General features: G+C 42.2%; 1 protein-coding gene across 1 annotated transcript; it reads left to right on the top strand.

Annotated features, from left to right (window-relative positions):
• Positions 1 to 2,678: 2,678 nt before the first annotated feature.
• LOC117551458 (delta-like protein D) lies at positions 2,679 to 11,376 on the top strand. The gene is given in 13 exon segments (XM_034224367.1): positions 2,679 to 3,161; positions 3,265 to 3,564; positions 4,246 to 4,306; positions 5,043 to 5,300; positions 6,617 to 6,677; positions 6,782 to 6,912; positions 7,019 to 7,188; positions 7,453 to 7,669; positions 7,759 to 7,932; positions 8,040 to 8,516; positions 8,519 to 8,777; positions 8,912 to 9,191; positions 9,490 to 11,376. Coding segments are annotated over 13 exon segments (2,448 nt in total). The 5' UTR covers positions 2,679 to 3,107; the 3' UTR covers positions 9,496 to 11,376.
• The last annotated feature ends 7,748 nt before the right edge of the window (positions 11,377 to 19,124 follow it).

Here is a 19,124-nt window from a genome sequence, read left to right as displayed (position 1 = left end):
TAAATATGAATAAAAAGTAATTACGCATTCATATGAATTAGTTATTAAAACAATTTTGTTACATTTTTTCAAATGGGCAAATATTGTTGTTTAAGTTCTTAGTTTACCTAAGTCAAGGATCTGACTATACTTGTCCACCACTGTGAATGAATGCCTTCTTGGGGGACAGCAACAGACCTAAACATTGATGCTGTGCACAGAGAGCAGCTTCACTTAAAGTTGTTAATCAAGCAAGAGGTGGTGTATCACTCTGCAGTCATATGTTTTATGCGGATGTCACATACCTGCTCCAACACATTAATGAAGAAATCCTTCAGAAAGGAGGCCCTCTGGATCTCTGTTACAATGTGTTGTAAAGGGGTTGAGTTGATTGACAAGTGCAGCAGCTAACAATCAGCAACTCCCCTCTCAGCCATAGATAGATAGACAGATAGATAGATAGATAGATAGATAGATAGATAGATAGATAGATAGATAGATAGATAGATAGATAGATAGATAGATAGATAGATAGATAGATAGATAGATAGATAGATAGATGGATAGATACATACTGTTATTCAAACATATTTTATACTTACTAATTATTATTAATGTTTAAAGAAATGCTATCAAAATAGATATATTGATCATCTCAACCTTTGATATCTTAATATAGCAAAAGTGTTGTATTTTCCTGTAATTCAAAGGTTGCATTGCAGTAAAGTTATATAAGTCATTAAATCCCTTTTTCTGATAATTACTTGTAAAAAAAACTGTATGTAATATTTTGTTAAAACACCAATAGTCAACCATACGATATGGTAATATATATATATCAAGATATTTTGTCAGAAATACATGGTTTTCCTTGCTAAGCTGTATTTTTGAAGTTTAGTTAAATTATAGTTAATTGCCATACTCCTTATTTTATAAATCATGAGCTTATAAACAATTCACAAATCAGAAGAGCACAATGGATTTGGGTTTTGTTTCACTTTGATGAGAGATGGACAATATTCATGCCATACCAACATCTCCCACAGCCAGGGATAAGCTCATCACAACATCATGCCAACAAGTGTGAATTCTTCCCCACATTTTTCTGCGGATACACACTGATATGCAAATTAGACAGTGTGTCTGGAGCCGGTGTTATGTTTCCATGTTAGACTACACACATAGTATTTTTTCAGGGACTTATAGTCTATAATGTTGTATCCCTTGTAATTGTATGCATGGAAATGTGATATTTTGTTATCAAACATGTTGTAAGATTACTGTTTATGCAACTGGCCATGCTCTCTCTCTAGATAGACAGGCTGAGAGAGGAGAGAGAGAGAGCGTCGAATATCGTCTTATCTATCTCTCCGTCTCTTTTTTCTTCTATATCTCGGGTCTCTCTCTCTCTCTCTCTCTCTCTCTCTCTCTCTCTCTCTCTCTCTCTCTCTCTCTCTCTCTCTCTCTCTGGTGTTGTATTATTATGTGGGAGAGCAGGTGCTGCCGTCCCAATTACCATACAGCTGAAAGCACAAAGAAAAAACTTTACTCCCTCTACGGCTCCCCTCCTCCTCCTCCTCCTCCTCCTCCTCCCCCTCCTTCTCCTCACAAAGTCCCTTAATGACAGCCACGCGAGTGACACACCACCAAGTTTTTTTACTGGCTCTACCTAACAGCATGATATAGTCTAAGAAAATCCAGAGGCATGCGGTCAAAAGAGTGGAGGTGTGTTGGCCTGCAGCCAGAGTGTGCGTAATTTCGTGCGTCTTTACGCATGATTTCAAACGTTTAACCTCCTTAAAACTACATAAAAATAGCTGATATTAAACCCATTTAAATTTCTAAAAATATAATTTAGGAGTATAAATACAGACAATGTTAATTTTGGTCATCACGATAGAGTCGAAGTTATGAGTGAACTATAAATTAGTCCAAACCTCTTGGCATACAGTTATATGACAATCCAATTATTTAAGATAAACAACAAGCATTTAACGATCTGCCATTTTTTTAAATTTCTCATTTAATTAGTAGATCAGACCAGCATTAACACATTATGTAAGATGACATAATACATCACGTAGAGCCGGACTTGACAAGGTGTATTTTAGGACAAACAACTAAGAAAAAAAGATAAGGTATTAGGAATAAATCGACTTGTTTTGGGGGTGTGAAAATGTGAAAACCACGGCAGGGGTAACACCATAGGAATGTGGCGGAGCAGATGGTCGTTGTAACGCAGTTGGGTCGGCAGGCTGCCGGCTGGCCATGCAGGGAAACAGGCCAGCCAAGGCTCCACCAGCATAACCCCAAATATGAGATGCCACCGTCTCACTGCCTGTGTATAAATCACTTGATGCTGAGATGTGGAGGATTTCGTGCAGAGGTTAAAGAATTTGTCGGAATGTAAATGTGCCATGTTGTGGAGGAGGGAGGCATCAGGGGAAGCAAGGGGTTGTTGCACATTTAACAGCTCACTAGCCATTTGGTCTGTCCCTTTGAGAGAAAGAGAGGAGGGGGGGCGGGTTTAGAAAAAGTTGTGTGCACCCCTTCTCCCCCCCTCTTCTTTCTTTGTGATGGCCCCGGGGCGGACTTGTGGTGGTGGTGGAGGGAGGGGAAGAAGAGGAGCCGAGGGGCTCATTTGCATCTTATTACCCTTCGCCTGCTGGCCCGGTATAAAACCCTGTGCAGGGCAGGAGACCCATCAGACACACGCACTGTTATCCGAGAGAGCGCCACAGAGACACGGATATTTAGCATCAGCATATCATTATCAATCAAGTGCGAAAATAAACAAGGCCGTCGAAATATTCATCCTACAGCGATTGACTGGAATTACATTTTCATCGAGGATTTCATTCACGCTTCTCCAAGGGGATCCTTCCGCTGAGGATTACTTTACACTGTAAAACTTTTTTTTTCTCGCTCTGTCAAAAACTCGTGCCTCGTATGGACTAATAGAGGGGCAGAAGACAGACGCACCACAGAAAAAGTTTCACTTCATCCTCCCTCACCTTGACTGTGACATATCGGGAAGGTTTTTTAACAAAAACACTTTCTCCATGAGTGTTTGATCCGGGCTACGGATTTGTGCAGCTTTCACTGCTTGTTGAAGGGCTGTCAACACAATGGGACGCCTGTGTCTGCTACTGGTTGTCACTCTCTCCTCACTCACCTGCCAGGTAAGTTCAACAAGAGTATGATAATGTGTAAAGCTATTACGTTGTGTGTGTTTTTGCACACTTTTATGGATTTCTCAAACACACTGCTGCTTGTGTGTTTTAGGTGTTGTGCTCCGGAATGTTTGAGCTGAAGTTGCAGGAGTTTCTAAACAAGAAAGGGATACAGGGGAACTCAAACTGCTGCCCCAGAGGCTCTGCTCAGAGCCAGCACCAGCAGTGTGAGTGCAAGACTTTCTTTCGGGTTTGTCTGAAGCACTACCAGGCCAATGTCTCCCCCGAGCCTCCCTGCACATACGGCGGGGCTGTGACTCCCGTCCTCGGCTCCAACTCTTTCCAGGTGCCGGAGACCAACGCCGAAAGCTTCACCAACCCAATCCGATTCCCCTTCGGTTTCACATGGCCGGTAAGACCTCTAATGATCATGCATTACTGTATCTCTGCCCCCATGGGAATCACTTCATGCTAATTACTGTATAATGTTCACTTATTATGCATTGAATTGATAGTTTTTACTGTGATATATGTCATGTGGTCTGCATTATGATGTTTAAGGAGTATAACTGTGAGACTGTGAAGTTATTATAGTCTTATTCCAGTGGGACACATTAGCTTTGAAGAGTGCAAAACGCAACAGATGCTCCCAAACTCAACACTTGTGAGGGTCTTTGTCAGCACTGTGTGAGAGGGGCTATTGTAGTATTTCTGTGCTCTTTGGTAGGATAAAACGGGGAGGGGAGGTGGGCGTGTGTGTGGAGTAGCGGGGGGGGGGGGGGGGGGGGTGTTTTCACCAAACGCTCCTCTCCTCCGACCAGGCGTGGTAGGAAAATTAACATCCTCTGAGTTGGCACATCATTGGCAGCGCAGCGTGAAATTCCGTCTCGTTTGGTTTTACGGCAGTGTCAGAGTGTGATAGTAGCAGGGGTGTGAAAAATGAGCAGGTATAGCCCTTATTAGGCCCCTAATCAACACGGGAATTAGGCTGTGAAGTTTATTGGGAGGCCTCCTATGGCCCTTTGCTGCTCTGCGGAGGGAGGGAGCCTCCAGGCCGAGCAGCTGTTGACTCTCTCTCTGTCTCTCTCCTCAGGGGACGTTTTCACTGATCATTGAAGCCCTGCACACTGACTCCCTGGACGACCTGGCAACAGGTGGGTGGCAGCCAGAGAAGGCACCAGTGTAACTCAAAGACAGGCCATAAGGCTAATAGTGGCTTTGTTTTCTTTCAGTAGCATGTTTTTCACAAAGTGCACACTCAGGGCGACATGGGGTTTGATTAATATTTTAGATACATTCTGCCTACACTCCTAATATGACCAAAATAAACACTTCTCTTCTACAAATATATAAGTAAATGACATGTTATATTATTTATCTAGCCTTTTACTTATGAGCATGTCAATCTTAAGATTTCAGTATAAAGGTCTTTATATGTGTCAAACTTTTCTACACCTGGAGGTTTGTTAAACATCTCTTAGGATAAAGACCACCCACAGTTTCTGCAGGTGCCAGTTAAGATTAGCCCCTGCAGTGTGATATTAGTTGTTGTTATCTTTATGTCCTGCTCTTATCACTGCATTAATGATGACTAACTGACCACATCAGTGTGTGTCCGTGGTGGTGGAGATAAGGTAAAAGCTGGTGGTCACCAGGTGCTGTTTACTGTCTTTAAACAATTTAAAAGTATTACCGGCAGTAAACCACCTCCAAACATGAGTGACTGTTTTTTATCATATATCTAAATATAGAAAAGAAAAACAAATTATATAATAAATCATTTATGACAATGTCTGCTCTCATATCACACCTGTTCTGCAGAACATTCAATCATAACACTGACAGTAACAAGATATGACCAATAACAAGCTGTGTCTTTGCCCTTTGCAGACAATCCTGAGCGCCTGATCAGCAGGACCACCACTCAGCGTCACCTCACTGTGGGAGAGGAGTGGTCCAAGGATATGCAGACAGGCGGCAGAACCGAGCTGCGTTACGCTTACCGTTTCCTGTGTGATGAGCACTACTACGGCGAAGGCTGCTCCGTCTTCTGCCGACCCAGAGACGATGCTTTCGGCCACTTCAGCTGCGGCGAGCGCGGAGAGATCATATGCAACTCTGGCTGGAAGGGAGCGTACTGCACTGAACGTGAGTTGGCTTGCTATTTAATCAAACTCTCAATCATTCAGGCTCCATGGAGCAACATGAGGACCTGCCATAAATAGGAGATAAGAGTGAACCGTTGTATGATTGCCCTAGTTAATATTTAAGTTCTCTGGCAGCTGCTTGTGGGACAGATAAGCTGAAGGGCCAGGACCGTTATGAGGTGCTGCTGTTTACATAAAGCTTCTCATCTCAGAATACTTCTAAGAGAGCACTCACTATTGGCTCAAGAGTGTTGTATGCAAATCTCAGAACTATGAGCTTCAAACTAATACCAATGAGGAAAAGGATTTCTGAAAAGTTTATAAATTACTTCTCAGAGTTAATCACTGGCCTGTCTTCATTGTTGAGGGACTTTTTCTATCTCCTAATGCGGGGCCCGTGTGCAACAGGCGTCAGTTAGTTATCCCATAGCACCAGAGGCCTCCTTTCTAATGAGCCGCAGTGGCTCCTCAGTAATTCACACGCCGCGTGCCTTCCATTAGACCACTGGGGCCTCCTCGCCCCAAAACCTCCTCCCCGATTGGCCAAGTGGGGGTCCTGTATTGTTGCGGCCCGGGCCGGTGATTGGCCGAACGGGGTTGTGTATTGTTGTGGAGGGGGCAGCTGCTCGGTGAGAGGAGACAATGGAGCAGCTGTCTGGTGGTTAGCTCCACACAGACCAGCTGGCCCTGGGGGGAGGAGGAGGGGAGTGAGGAGAGACGGGAGGAGCGGAGGAGGGAAAGGATGAATGTAGAAGAGGAGAGGAAGAAGACAAGAGAGGGGAAAGGTTGATGGAAGAGGAAGGGAGAAGAGGAGGATGAGAAATAGGAGGGGAGAGAGGGAGGAGAAGAGGAGAGGGGCCAAGGGTGAGAAAAGGGACTTCTGACCCACAGTCAAGGGGAGAAAGGAGGCTTTGTGTGGGATGCTTTTGTGTTGGTGAGCCACCATGTTAAAGGAGAGGGCTTGTTGGCTGGTTCCCCCGTTTGGTGACCGAAGCTCCCTTCAGGATGTTGAAGCTGAAATGTAACCTTTCCAGGAACTTCTTCAGCTTTGTAGATACCAATATTCCAGCTGATCTAATGACCCTGAAGTGAAGCAACAGGCGTCTGTCTGTTTTATTAGGTCTCTGTGACGAGACTGTAGACAGACAGGTGAGCAGCTTAACACATTTGAAAGGCAGACAAACATTAAGGCAGACAGGCAGGCAGCAGATTGAAAAGGCCCTTCTGAATGGAAGACTGAAGGAGGGCAAACATGTGTTTGTTTCCAATGCTGGATTCCCCGATATTCACCTGTCTCTATCTGTTTCCTCCTTGCAGCGATCTGTCTTCCTGGCTGTGATGAAGAACATGGCTTCTGTGAGAAACCTGGAGAGTGCAAGTAAGTAACGCAGACAATACAAATGTAACACTATATCTGGGAGTTTCTTAGACAGATCATAAACACAAAGAACGTTATTAACAGTATTTAATTGATGTTCCCAGGTGTCGCGTGGGCTTCAGTGGGCGTTACTGTGACGACTGCATCCGTTACCCAGGCTGCCTCCATGGCACCTGCCAACAGCCGTGGCAATGTAACTGCCAGGAGGGATGGGGCGGGCTCTTCTGCAACCAGGGTGAGTTTACTGAGAGATTTACTACTTTGTTGGCATTAAATCAGCCCTTTTTGTTAACACACATTTGCTGTGTAGTTTATTAATGTTGCGTCTCGATTTCTTTCAGATCTGAACTATTGTACGCACCATAAGCCCTGTGTAAATGGAGCTACCTGTACCAATACGGGTCAGGGCAGCTACACATGCTCCTGTCTGCCTGGATACAGTGGAGCCAACTGTGAGATTGAGGTCAACGAATGTTCAGGAAACCCCTGTCGCAACGGAGGCAGCTGCACTGTGAGTATTAATCAAAATGTTGATAAAAACAATCATATTCATGGGAACAAGAATCAGACAAACATCTGCACAATGTGTTAATAACATTTGCTAGAAATGTTGTGCAGAACTTTTGACAAAACGTGAAGAATATGTATATTCAAATTTATTTCAATTTTCTGCATGACCTTATTAAACTTTCTGTTAACGTTTATTTCCCTGTTGATATTCAAACCTGAATACAAGCCTGTGTGTAACCATCGTTTTTCATTATTGCCAATATAGGACAACGATAACGGCTATAAGTGCACCTGCCCACCTGGTTTCTATGGAAAAAACTGTGAATTAAGTGCCAACACCTGTGCCGACGGGCCTTGCTTCAATGGCGGGCGTTGTGCTGATAACCCTGAGGGTGGTTACTTCTGTCAGTGTCCGATGGGATACGCTGGCTTCAACTGCGAGAAGAAAATCGACCACTGCTCCTCCAACCCCTGTTTGAACGGTGCGTTGTATTCTGTGTTTCTGTTGAACAATTAAACCTAAATCTATAACAAATATCTGGAGACTAATCCCCTGTCTTTGCCTCTGCAGGTGCAGAATGTGTGGATCTGGTGAACTCCTACATGTGTCAGTGTCTCGACGGGTTTTCAGGCCCTAACTGTGCGGACAGCAGCAGCCTCTCTGGAAACTGCCTGTCCTTCCCTTGCGATAACGGAGGGACTTGTCAGGAGGGAGTGAACGGCTACACCTGTACCTGCCCTCCAGGTATGACAGCACTCCACATATATGCCTAGTGGGATTACAATAATTAGATTTCATTTTAGTTTCATATAAGTTTTGTTCTAATATCTTAAACTCTGCTCCCTCTGTAGGATATACTGGTGAGAACTGCAGCTCCCCCATCTCCCGCTGCCATCACAACCCCTGCCACAACGGAGCCACCTGCCATGAGCGTGGCGGACGCTACGTCTGCGCCTGTGTGCCGGGCTACGGGGGCCACAACTGCCAGTTCCTGTTACCTGAGGTCCCCAAGGGTCAGCCGGTTGTGGACGGACCGGATCGCCGTTATTCTTCTCCAGAGAGTGAAAATGTTGAAGATGAGGAGGATGACGACAGCGGATTCCCCTGGACAGCAGTGTGTGCCGGCATCTTCCTCGTTCTGGTGATCCTGATCGGCTGCTCGGTGCTGGTGGTCTTCGTTCGGGTCAAGCTGCAGGACAGGCAAAGTCACCACGGCGACAGTGTCCACAGCGACAGCCACGAGACCATGAACAACTTGACGACCACCAACAATTGCCTCCGCAGTGACTTGGGAACCAAGGAATTGGGCCCTATGATGACAACATCGATTAAAACAACAACAAGAAGGCAGATTACCATTCGGACCTGGCCGGGTCACTGGGGGGTCTGAGTGGTATCAGCGGACTCAACGGATCGGAGAAGAACGGCTTTAAGAGTCGCTACTCCAGCGTGGAGTATAACCTGGTCCACGAGGTGCGGTCTGAGGAGCTGCCGCTGTGTAAAGAAGAGCAGCGTGAGGAGCCAGAGGTCAAATGTGAGATGCTGGACGAGTCTCACTCAGAAGAACAGTGCAGAAAGAGACAAATCAGGTACATACTAACTATATTTAAGACTGCTTGGACATTTAGTTTTGTGCATGCCTCAAAATGCATAGCCTAAATGAAATAGTGTTGTGTGAAGGATGTCTTTTCCTAAACGGTTTGTGTTCTTCTTTGTCCCACAGCAGCGCATCAGAAATGAATCAAGTAGAAGAGTCACCGAGCTGCAGTGAAGCAAAATATCAGTCATCCAGTGAACTGAACAATCACGCAGCAAGTGAACTCAAATACCAGTCCTGCAGTGACATCAAATACAGGTCAACCTGTGACGTCAAATACCAGTCCAGCAGTGATGTTGACTACCACAATCCTAGTGACAACAGGTACCAGTGTACCAACGACACCAAATACCAGTCCGTCTACGTCATGTCGGACCAGAAAGATGAATGTATCATCGCTACAGAGGTGAGAACACACACAAAAAGAAATGGGCAGCTACGTTATTTACTGAATTGTATTGAATGTTTTAAACACCATAATACTCTGGAAATTAGTTGACTGAAGTAAAAATACAATTTGTTAATAGACTTTAATGCAGCATTGTGCGTTATTCATATAAAGTACCTTTAACAAGGCCTGAAAAAAAACGATATATAAAAAATGGGTTTAACAATAATTAACTATAAGGAGTTTCAACTGTATAGTAATTGATTGCAACTTTCTGCAGCATACTAAAATCAGATTTTTCCTCTCTGTCTCACAGGTATGATACCAGACCAGTTCCCTGTGGTCGGTCCACACACAGCCCTGAGCAGTAGAGCTCAACTTGTCTCTGGGAGGTTTTACTCCTGCTGTTTGCTGCTGTTCCCTGGGATTTACCGGAGGACTTTGAGCCAAGGTGCTACTGAGCCAGTGCGTCAGAGTCAGTAACGACTTGGCAAGGATTTAGTACTACAGTAGTACTACGGGTGAATACTTGACGTTGTTGACCTGGAATGGATGTAAGGTGTAATGCTGACTCAGTGCTTTGGATGAAGCACAAGTACAAACGTTGTACAGAAGATTTACTGCTCGTACCTGGATGAACTATGGAGTATCGACTTGGATGTTGACCGATGATATTGTAGTACCTTTGAAGTACTGATTGAATGAACAGTGTAGTACCTTGGAGTACTGAGAACTTTTGAAGTACTGTTGTACTACTGTTATGTGTTGTGGTTTTACAATTCAGTGTAAAAGCTATTGATATTGGACAGTTCATGTTCTGTGCAGTGCTGCTGAGTGATGCTATGTTCACAATACGAGCAACAAAAGCAACAGTGTCTCAGAATCATTGCTAAAGTGTTGCCGAGCCCTAATAATAGTCATCTGGGTAAATACAGGTTTTCTTCCATTTTTAGAGGAAAGGAGATGGTGAAATAAAAACAGATGATTGGTTTACGGCATAAAAAATAGAAAATGTACCTGATTAATTTTATCCTAATGCTTTTCGCTCGTACTTGAAACGTAGCATAAGTATGAATTTACAGCCGCTTTAATTAATTCAATTAAAGTGGGACTTGTACGGCAGCTGTGCATGACTCTGCAGCACTGACAGACAATGTTGGCTGAGCTGGTTCTCAGCAGAAAAATAGAGAACTGAAGACTCCAGTAGTGACTGCAGATTGATCCAACATGGATCCTGTTGGGCCATACTGGCCCCCTGACCCCTGAAGGTTATGATACACAGGGCAATGTTTTGGGCAGGGCAACTCAGGAAACACAGCATTAGGCATGAGAGAAACATCAGACAAAACATAATTGTATAATATACTTGGTTTGGCAACACTGTTTCTAGAAACTGTTATGCTACTAGAGCCACTTTGAATAATTAACATAATTAAAGTGTAATTATCCAATTGGATTTATTTTCTGGCAGCTCGTTTGGCCACAATTAATTGACAAAATTACTCAAAATAAGTCAAATTATTCTCTGGTGATGTTGTGTTTCCAAGTAAGCCAAGCTATAAAGAATTAGTCTTAACTGCCAAGACCTCATTGCACTATGAAGGTGTGTGTGGTGTGTGTGTGGTGTGTGTGTGGTGTGTGTGTGTGTGTGTGTGTGTGTGTGTGTGTGTGTGTGTGTGTGTGTGTGTGTGTGTGTGTGTGTGTGTGTGTGTGTGTGTGGTGTGTGTGTGTGTGTGTGTGTGTGTGTGTGTGTGTGTGTGTGTGTGTGTGTGTGTACAGAAGAGGTGATGATACCTGTGTGTGGTGTCACATGTATGCACTGCCCACTCCCTTCACTCCCAGTCTTCCACTATTAGCCAATTGAAGGACACCTGCCTGCCGTTGGTTAGCATCATTTGCTTTTAATTTTATTTGTTATCTAAAGAAAGATGTCTTCTTTTAATTTAATTATGTAATTATTTGTGTTCCATTTTGTTGTGATTTATTTTGTTAAACCTGTTTTAATTTAAGTTGTATTGTTTTTATTTGGCAGATAATGTATGTATGTAAGTATGTATGCATGTATGTATGTGTTAGGCACTTGAGACCCCTGTGACTGTGTTGTATTTAAGAAAATAAGTCGTATGTACAGAGCCTGTCATTTTTATTACTGGAAAACAGCGCAATATTTTTCCAAAATAAAAGAGGAATGAAATATAGCACATTCTGATGTTGAGTGATTTAATATTTATATGTGTGGTTGTTTTTTCTAGACAAGATTCTGGGAGAACAGATTGAATGATTACAGTATGATATTCATATCTAGTGTGCACAACAATTGCCTTGGTTATTTTGACTTGCTTTGTATCATCTCAAATAGGGAATTGATAATCGGCTCGTGTTGAGAAGCATTTCCTGGTTGTCCAATTCATTCAAATCGCATGCCTCCTAAAAATGTTTTCCCTCACAATGAAGTAACGCCATACACACAAGTATCATGTCATAATTTGATTTGGATCAGAGCCATGGCAGATAAAAGTAATTTAACGCTAGCCAACCTTTACGTACCCCCCTTGTCCAACCAGCAATTGATCTAGGATCGATAAAGGTTAAGTGACAAGAGCATAAGATTATGGAACAGCTAACAAAAAACTCTTGTAAATTCCTCTCACTAACCACAAACGATGGCAAAGCAAGACGTAAGCAACAGTGTGGCTCATTGGCAGAATTGTTTACATTTTCAGTTCCCTTACAGAGCAATCCACCAAATTCAAGCTGAAGGATTTCTTTGTGCGTTGGTATTTGCATATACATGTGTGTCTGAGAGAGTGTGTGTGTGTGAGTGTGTATTCGTCTGACGCAGCAGAAGACTGTCTCCTCGTGGAACCACTAAATGAGACAAAGACACACCCCATAATCATAGACCGCTTAGCTATCCTCCTCTGAGGCCAAAGCCATCTCTTTGTGCGTGAGTATTTGTGTGTGAGTATTTGTGTGTGTGTGAGTTTTTTTTATGCAAGTGCGAGAGGGAATGTGTGTCTATATGTGCATAAGCTACGTATATGTGTTTTATTAGTCTGTGTTTTGATTTGCTTGTGAACAAATGTTTTTGTTCCGTACATGAGCATAAACGTACGTGTGTGTGTGTGTGTGATCTTGTTTTAAGCAGAGGGGTATTTATAGCTAGAGAGAGAAACCACCAGTCTGGATTTAGTCCCGGTTACCCCTGCCTGACTGCTAAACTGTGTGTGTGTGTGTGTGTGTGTGTGTGTGTGTGTGTGTGTGTGTGTGTGTGTGTGTGTGTGTGTGTGTGTGTGTGTGTGTGTGTGTGTGTGTGTGTGTGTGCGTGTGTGCTTGCGTGCGTGTGAGTGTGTGTGTCATTTAGAGACCACTCGACCACTGGGAGTGTAGAAGTAGTCATCAAAGAAACTCATCTGGTTTACAGTCTCGTATAAACACACAAGATGGTGAAATTGGATGATATGATCAGAAATGTGCAACAAATTACAGAGGACAGACTGTATTAAGTGTTAACATTGAGGCACATTAGCACACAAACTCACACGCACACGCACGCACACACACACACACACACACACAGGTTACAGCCTTGCTAACTAAAGTAGAGTTATAGGAAAGAAAACAAGTCAACCCCATGTTAATATAAGCTACAGTGTTGCTGATATTACTGTAACCGTAGAGATGTCTTCATACATGTCTTATCTGGATCCCCATTAGCTTCTAAAGCTAGCCTTATTTCTGATACAATTTATGTAGATCGCAATCAGCTTGTGGTAAAAACGTAACCATAAAGTCTCTTTTGGAAAACATGAATTTAAGATCATCCAGAGATCTTGTTGTGAGTGATATAGGAACTGTTTTCCTTCTGTCAAACTACACGCACAATCCGCATCACTCTGCAGAAATAAGCATGCATCCACTCAGCTCAACCCAGTCTCATGGCATTTCGTGTTCACCAACACGATTTTTAATCTATTGATTCGTGTTCACCAACACGATTTTCCCCTTTTTTTCGTGTTGCACAGCACGACTTTAAAAGCAATGTATTTCTACTGGTAATGTATTTTTTCTCCGGTCGGGTCGTGGAAGACCGGAAGCTGTGTGGTTCATAAAAACATGTTAGGCTTGTTTGAGACAAGCGAGACCTGCGCAGTTGCGATCAACGTCTTGCTAGTGCGTTGCATGATGGTTAGTCATTTTGTCCGACTTGCTCTGGAGGCTCGCCTACATGAGACGTTGAAATCTCGCGGGACAAAGACGCCCGCAGCCTTGAGAGCGAGGCGAGGCGAGGCAGCGCAGTTCCTCTCCATGGGCTGCGGAAGCGAAATGCTTGATGGGAAACGACTCGCTGGTATCTCGAGCTGAGCGCTCATTGGTGGTTTTTACCCCGTGCTGCTGATGAAACTCTCCAATTGGCTCGGCAAAAGTTTGTTGTTGTTTTGTGTCAGTTTTACGTCGCCACATGCATTCCCATTTTTCATCATTGTTCCACAATGTTTATCATCATGAAATTAATATCTATATATGTTATACTATACTTGCACTGCTTACCGTTTTCATACTTTATATATCTTAGCATATTCATACACACTGTTCATACTGCTCACAGGCTGATATCTAGTGTATTCATACCCCTCACTGTTTATTCATCATTCAATTCATTCTATATTTTATTCTGTCTATTGTGTACATTACTTTTCACTTTACTGCTTGTTGCACCTGGTTAATCATCTTTATTTAAAGAGACTCTTGGTCCATTATTACAAAAACATACAACACTCAAATATAAATTAAAAAAGGCAGTTATACCAATGTTTCCACAGAGGTGACTGGTATCGTACAGCACTGAAACACGGATTTGACAGCAGCATAATGAGTTAGTTAGAACAAGCTAAACTGCATTTCGTTGTCTCAGTACTTGTAATCTGTGCAATAACAATAAAGTTGAATCTAATCTTGAGCAGGAACAAATGCATTTACTTAGTACATATCTGACATTAACGATTAAACACATGTGTGCATTCTTTATAAATGCAAACCGAGTCAAGACGACTCCGGAGGTGGCGGTATGCACCTTAAAGTTGTTTGCAATCCGCCAAAAATCCGAGAGAAGAAGAAGAAGAAGACGAAGCCGACTCCGAGCTGTCCGACTTTAGGCGAGCTTTTTGAGACCTCCCACGGCTGCGATCGGCTATTCTCGTCTACTTTCGAGGCGAGCCATAACGCGTCTCAAACAAGCCTATTCTTACTCAATATCAAGCCACAGTTATTGCTTTTATTTTAAATCGTATAATTTCGGACTTTTGTTGCCGTCTGTGAGGAAAATAAATGGGGCTCAGAGCCTCAGGATACTGAAATCTGTATTTTTTAAATATTTTTTTCCTTCTAATTTGTTATTCTTTTCAAAATAACACACTGTTATTTACTCACCAATAACACACAATTATCCTTGCTTTTATTTATTGGTTTAGTTCCATAATCTCTGGCTTTTTTGGCGTCCGTCAGGAACTGAATTTCAAAATAAAAATAACCGGAAACAGACGTAGGCATTTCGAGCGATTACCCAAGATCCTCAGCTATGGTTTTAAGATCGCTGATTGGATGTTTTAGCCGCAATGCATGCTGGGATTTGGTGTTTATATGATATGAAATCCGGAAAACATTTTAAAATAATAAAATAATACTTAATTCCGAGTGCTCTTGCTTTTCTCTTTGAAAGTCATCACATAACGGCATTGTAATACACGGTTCGGCAGCATTACATATTACAGATCTGCCGTAGTTCTTTATTTATAGAGCCCTGAGGAGAAGACCTTTGGAAAAACTGAAGAAATGCCGCCGAAACTGAATACTTGACGTGGATCATAAATATATCAACAATTAAACAACATCTTCAATTTCTCTTCACACAATACGTCTCCTTGCAGTATCAACACTAATTCGGCTGACTTTTACATTTGATCTAATTCATAGATAGGTTATATTTACACCATAACGGTGCACAGCTGATATAAAAGGACTGTCGTTTTTAAAGATATTACTGATTTTCTTTGAATATAAGAATGTAAATACTGAGTCTGAAATAGTATAGCAATATGCTGTAAAATTATGTGAAAGCATGAATAAAACTACACATCTTCAGATGTTGTACATACATAAGTGTCCTACACTAATAATACAAAGTTATTATGGCTGTGTGTAGCTTGTGTGCACCTCCTAGTGGTTAAAGCACGTTATTTAATTATTGTTTTGATGTGTTATATTTGATTAAAAAAATATTAAGATTACATACTTTCATAGGGGGAAAGTATAAATATAGAAATATAAAATATAAAAAATCAAGAAGATACTATAAGTGATCTCTACAATAAAACAGTTTAGTGCAGGATGTACAAAGATATTAATAGGAGGAGGTGCAAAACAGAAAAACGAATTAACCTTTATTTAAACATTAAATAACAGATTAAGGTCTTCTTTTAAATAAGAAAAAAACTTTGGGGGTATCTATCTACAGATAAATATTAAGCCTGACAAAGTACTTAACGTCTAATATATTGCTTTCCTGCAATGTTAACTATGTTGAAGCACTTATTTTAACTGATATTATACATATGAATTATACTCTTATGTATGTAGATAGAATAAGAAATGTGCAGAATATGACAGTTTAATGGTGGAGGTACACACATATTGATAGATGTCTTGTAATGCACTGTTGAGGAACCTGTGACCCAAGTTTTTCATTCATTGCATAACTACACCGTAGTTGTGTATAATGATATGTCAATAAACCTTTGAAAATTTTGAAAGGGATGTGCAAAATAGCCATAATATACAGTCTTTAATGAACTATTAGTAGAGAATAACGAGTAATGAATATACTTTATTACTCGTTTCCATTCATGTCAATTGCAGATAAATGTTTAGTCTTCTCAAGCACCAACTATCAAATCTCTTTCCTGATTGTTGGCACTTGACAATCACCTTACCTACATTTTACTCAGGTGTAACTAAAGTCTGATTTAAGGGTTGTTTATATTTCACATAATTAATCAGAATCTGCAAAGTAACTCAAATAAGTGTAGTGGAGTAAAAATACCAGGTTAACCTCTGAATTGTAGTGGAGTAGAATTACAAAGTAACAATGAGCTGTCATGTGGGTATATATTAATGCTGCGCATTATGGACACAAGCGATGTTCACCCATTTATTAATTATATGTTTTACATTTGATAACACCAATGTGTTTAATACTGGCAACTTCTAATTGTGGGAAAAACGAAAACATTCAGTAGAGACGTCCCATAGAACATTTTGCGAAACACAATAGGCAGCATGTGTAGTTCTGGGGGGGCGTTCGATTCCAGTTTTGGATAGTCTGGCGTGGTTTCATTCCATTTCACACAGCTGTTTGACGCTCTGCGTAACCTTACGGGGACTGTAGTCCTAAATGATAGCTGGGGATTATGGATAGTGTAGTGTCTTCGGCCATCCTAAACTCAGAAATGTTGACAATCACAATGATGCTCGAAATGTCCCTTATAGGTAGGGCTGTGCAATTAATCGTATTTTAATCGCGATTACGATTATGGTTTGCGACGATTAGGAAAACAGCATAATTGACAAAATACGATTATTTTGCTGGGTGCGCTTTCGCCCCTCCCTAAAAGCCCACTCGGCCACGTGGGAGTGACATGTGTTGTGAGTGTTCAGCGCAAGCGAAGATGTCAGAACAAGAGCAGCAACTAGTTAAAAAGAAGGGTCGCGGGGAGATTCCCAGTCGATCGCGAGATGTGTCTAAAAATAGAACAACAATATTCAGTTTTATCGTTAATGTCCTGTAACATAATGTTCCCGTGCCAGAATAATGCACTTGAACGCATCAAAGCTTTGTGATTGGCGGGCCTCACGCCCAGTGGCGTAGCTGTGGGTGGGCCCGGGTGGGCCATGGCCCACCCACATGCACGTCTGGCCCACCCACAGCCAATCAGCGCTTCATAGCGCAGAGCCGGGAAGCCCAGAAGGAAGTGCCACAAACTGCAGTTCATCTAGTGGCCGCCGGATGGATGCAAAAAGGAGCAATTCCCATAGACCCCCATGTTAAAATGCCCAAATTTACAGCAGAAATAAACATGTTTCTAGCCTGGATCCAATCAAACGTATTCTGGATATAGTTAGATTCCACCTTCATGACAATGGAATAGGGGGTGCATTTTTTTGCCGTGAGTTTTTATAGTAAGTAAAGTAACTTTTGCCGTGAGTGAATGAGCGAGGGGGCGGGGCAGTTTACACACACGCAGTTGCTACATGCAGCAACACACACACACACACACACACACACACACACACACACACACACACACACACACACACACACACACACACACACACACGGAGGAGATGGCGGAGAGAACGCGCTCCGAGGTGTGGTTAAACTATAGCCGTGTCGATGTGGACAATACTCGTTACCAAAAGTGGAATAAGAGTTTAGCATGTAAGGGCGGTAACACGAGCAATTTGTTTAAACATTTAGCAAAAGTGCACCACATTCAGACGGAGAAATGCACCGGGTTCGACTGTCTTTCTAGCAGCTCTGTAGCTCCATCCACGAGTAACGTTTCCACGTCAGGTATGTTATGTATGCTAGCAGCAACACACGGAGTTAACTACATTATACAAACATGGGTTAATGATTAGAGGTAACTGAGTTATTTATTTTGTTAAAGTTTCAGCTATTCTGTTTACAATTCTGTCATCACATTATTTAATACGATTTGTTAAAACATTGTTGTTTCTTTTGATGTGAAATATTATGTATTTAATTGAAATAAAAAGCAATGTTAGTTTTGTTCACAATTTGTTTAGTTAGTTTACTTTATTTTTTTCTCCAAAAGAACCGATAAAAGTAATGTTAAAGGACAGGATAAGACATAGACATAGACATACTTTATTGTCATTTCAACAAGACACAGAGTGTACTATTAAAACGAAATTTCGTTGTACTGGCTTACAGGAACAGGACAATATAAAAACTTGCTAAAATTGTACATATAAATAAATAATAGTGACGTGGTGCTGATAAAATTAAAGATAAAGTGTGCCTTTAAAATATAAAGACTTACTATACATATAAATAAAATAGACATACTATATAACAAATATGTGCTCTTTACACAGCGTAATGTAATCTCTGTGTTACTGGTCTACTTGCTGTTCAGCAGTCTGATGGCTTGGGGGAAAAAGCTATTGCAGAATCTGGCTGTTCTGCTCTTGATGCTGCGGAACCTCTTGCCGGAGTGCAGCAGGGAGAACAGAGCATGGTGAGGATGAGTGGGGTCTTTCAAAATGTTCTGGGCTTTTGTCAGGCAGCGTTTCTGAGCGGTGTCTCTGATGGGAGGGAGAGAAACTCTGATGATCTTCTCTGCTGTCCTGACCACTCTCTGCAGAGACTTCCAGTCTTTGGCGTTGCAGTCTCTCGACCAGATGGAGATGCCGCTGGTCAGCACGCTCTCTATGGTTCCTCTGTAGAACGTGGTGAGGATGGGAAGGGGGAGCTGCGCAGGAAGTGTAGGCGCTGCTGTGCCTTCTTAAATAGTGATGTTGTGTGAGTGGACCAGGTCAGACTGCTTGTGATATGCACCCCCAGGAACTTGGTGCTGTCTGTAGTCTTCACTGTTGTGCCGTTGATGTGGAGTGGTGGGTGACAGTGCTTTTTGTTCCTGAAGTCGACAATGATCTCTTTTGTTTTATCGACATTCAGGATCAGGTTGTTGGTGTTACACCAGTCTGTCAGATGTTTCACCTCCTCCCTGTAGGCCTGTTCGTTGTTGTCCCTGATGAGTCCCACCACTGTTGTATGGTCCGCGTACTTTATGATGTGGTTGGTACTGAACCTGGAGCATAAGCGCTATCGATAAAAGTAGTAGTACCGTTGTGTACCCTATGTGGATG

The sequence above is a fragment of the Gymnodraco acuticeps genome, unplaced genomic scaffold, assembly GCF_902827175.1.
Source record: "Gymnodraco acuticeps unplaced genomic scaffold, fGymAcu1.1, whole genome shotgun sequence".
Classification (NCBI taxonomy): domain Eukaryota; kingdom Metazoa; phylum Chordata; class Actinopteri; order Perciformes; family Bathydraconidae; genus Gymnodraco; species Gymnodraco acuticeps.
Note: the sequence above shows the minus strand (reverse complement) of the source record. Positions and strands in the feature narration are given on the sequence as shown.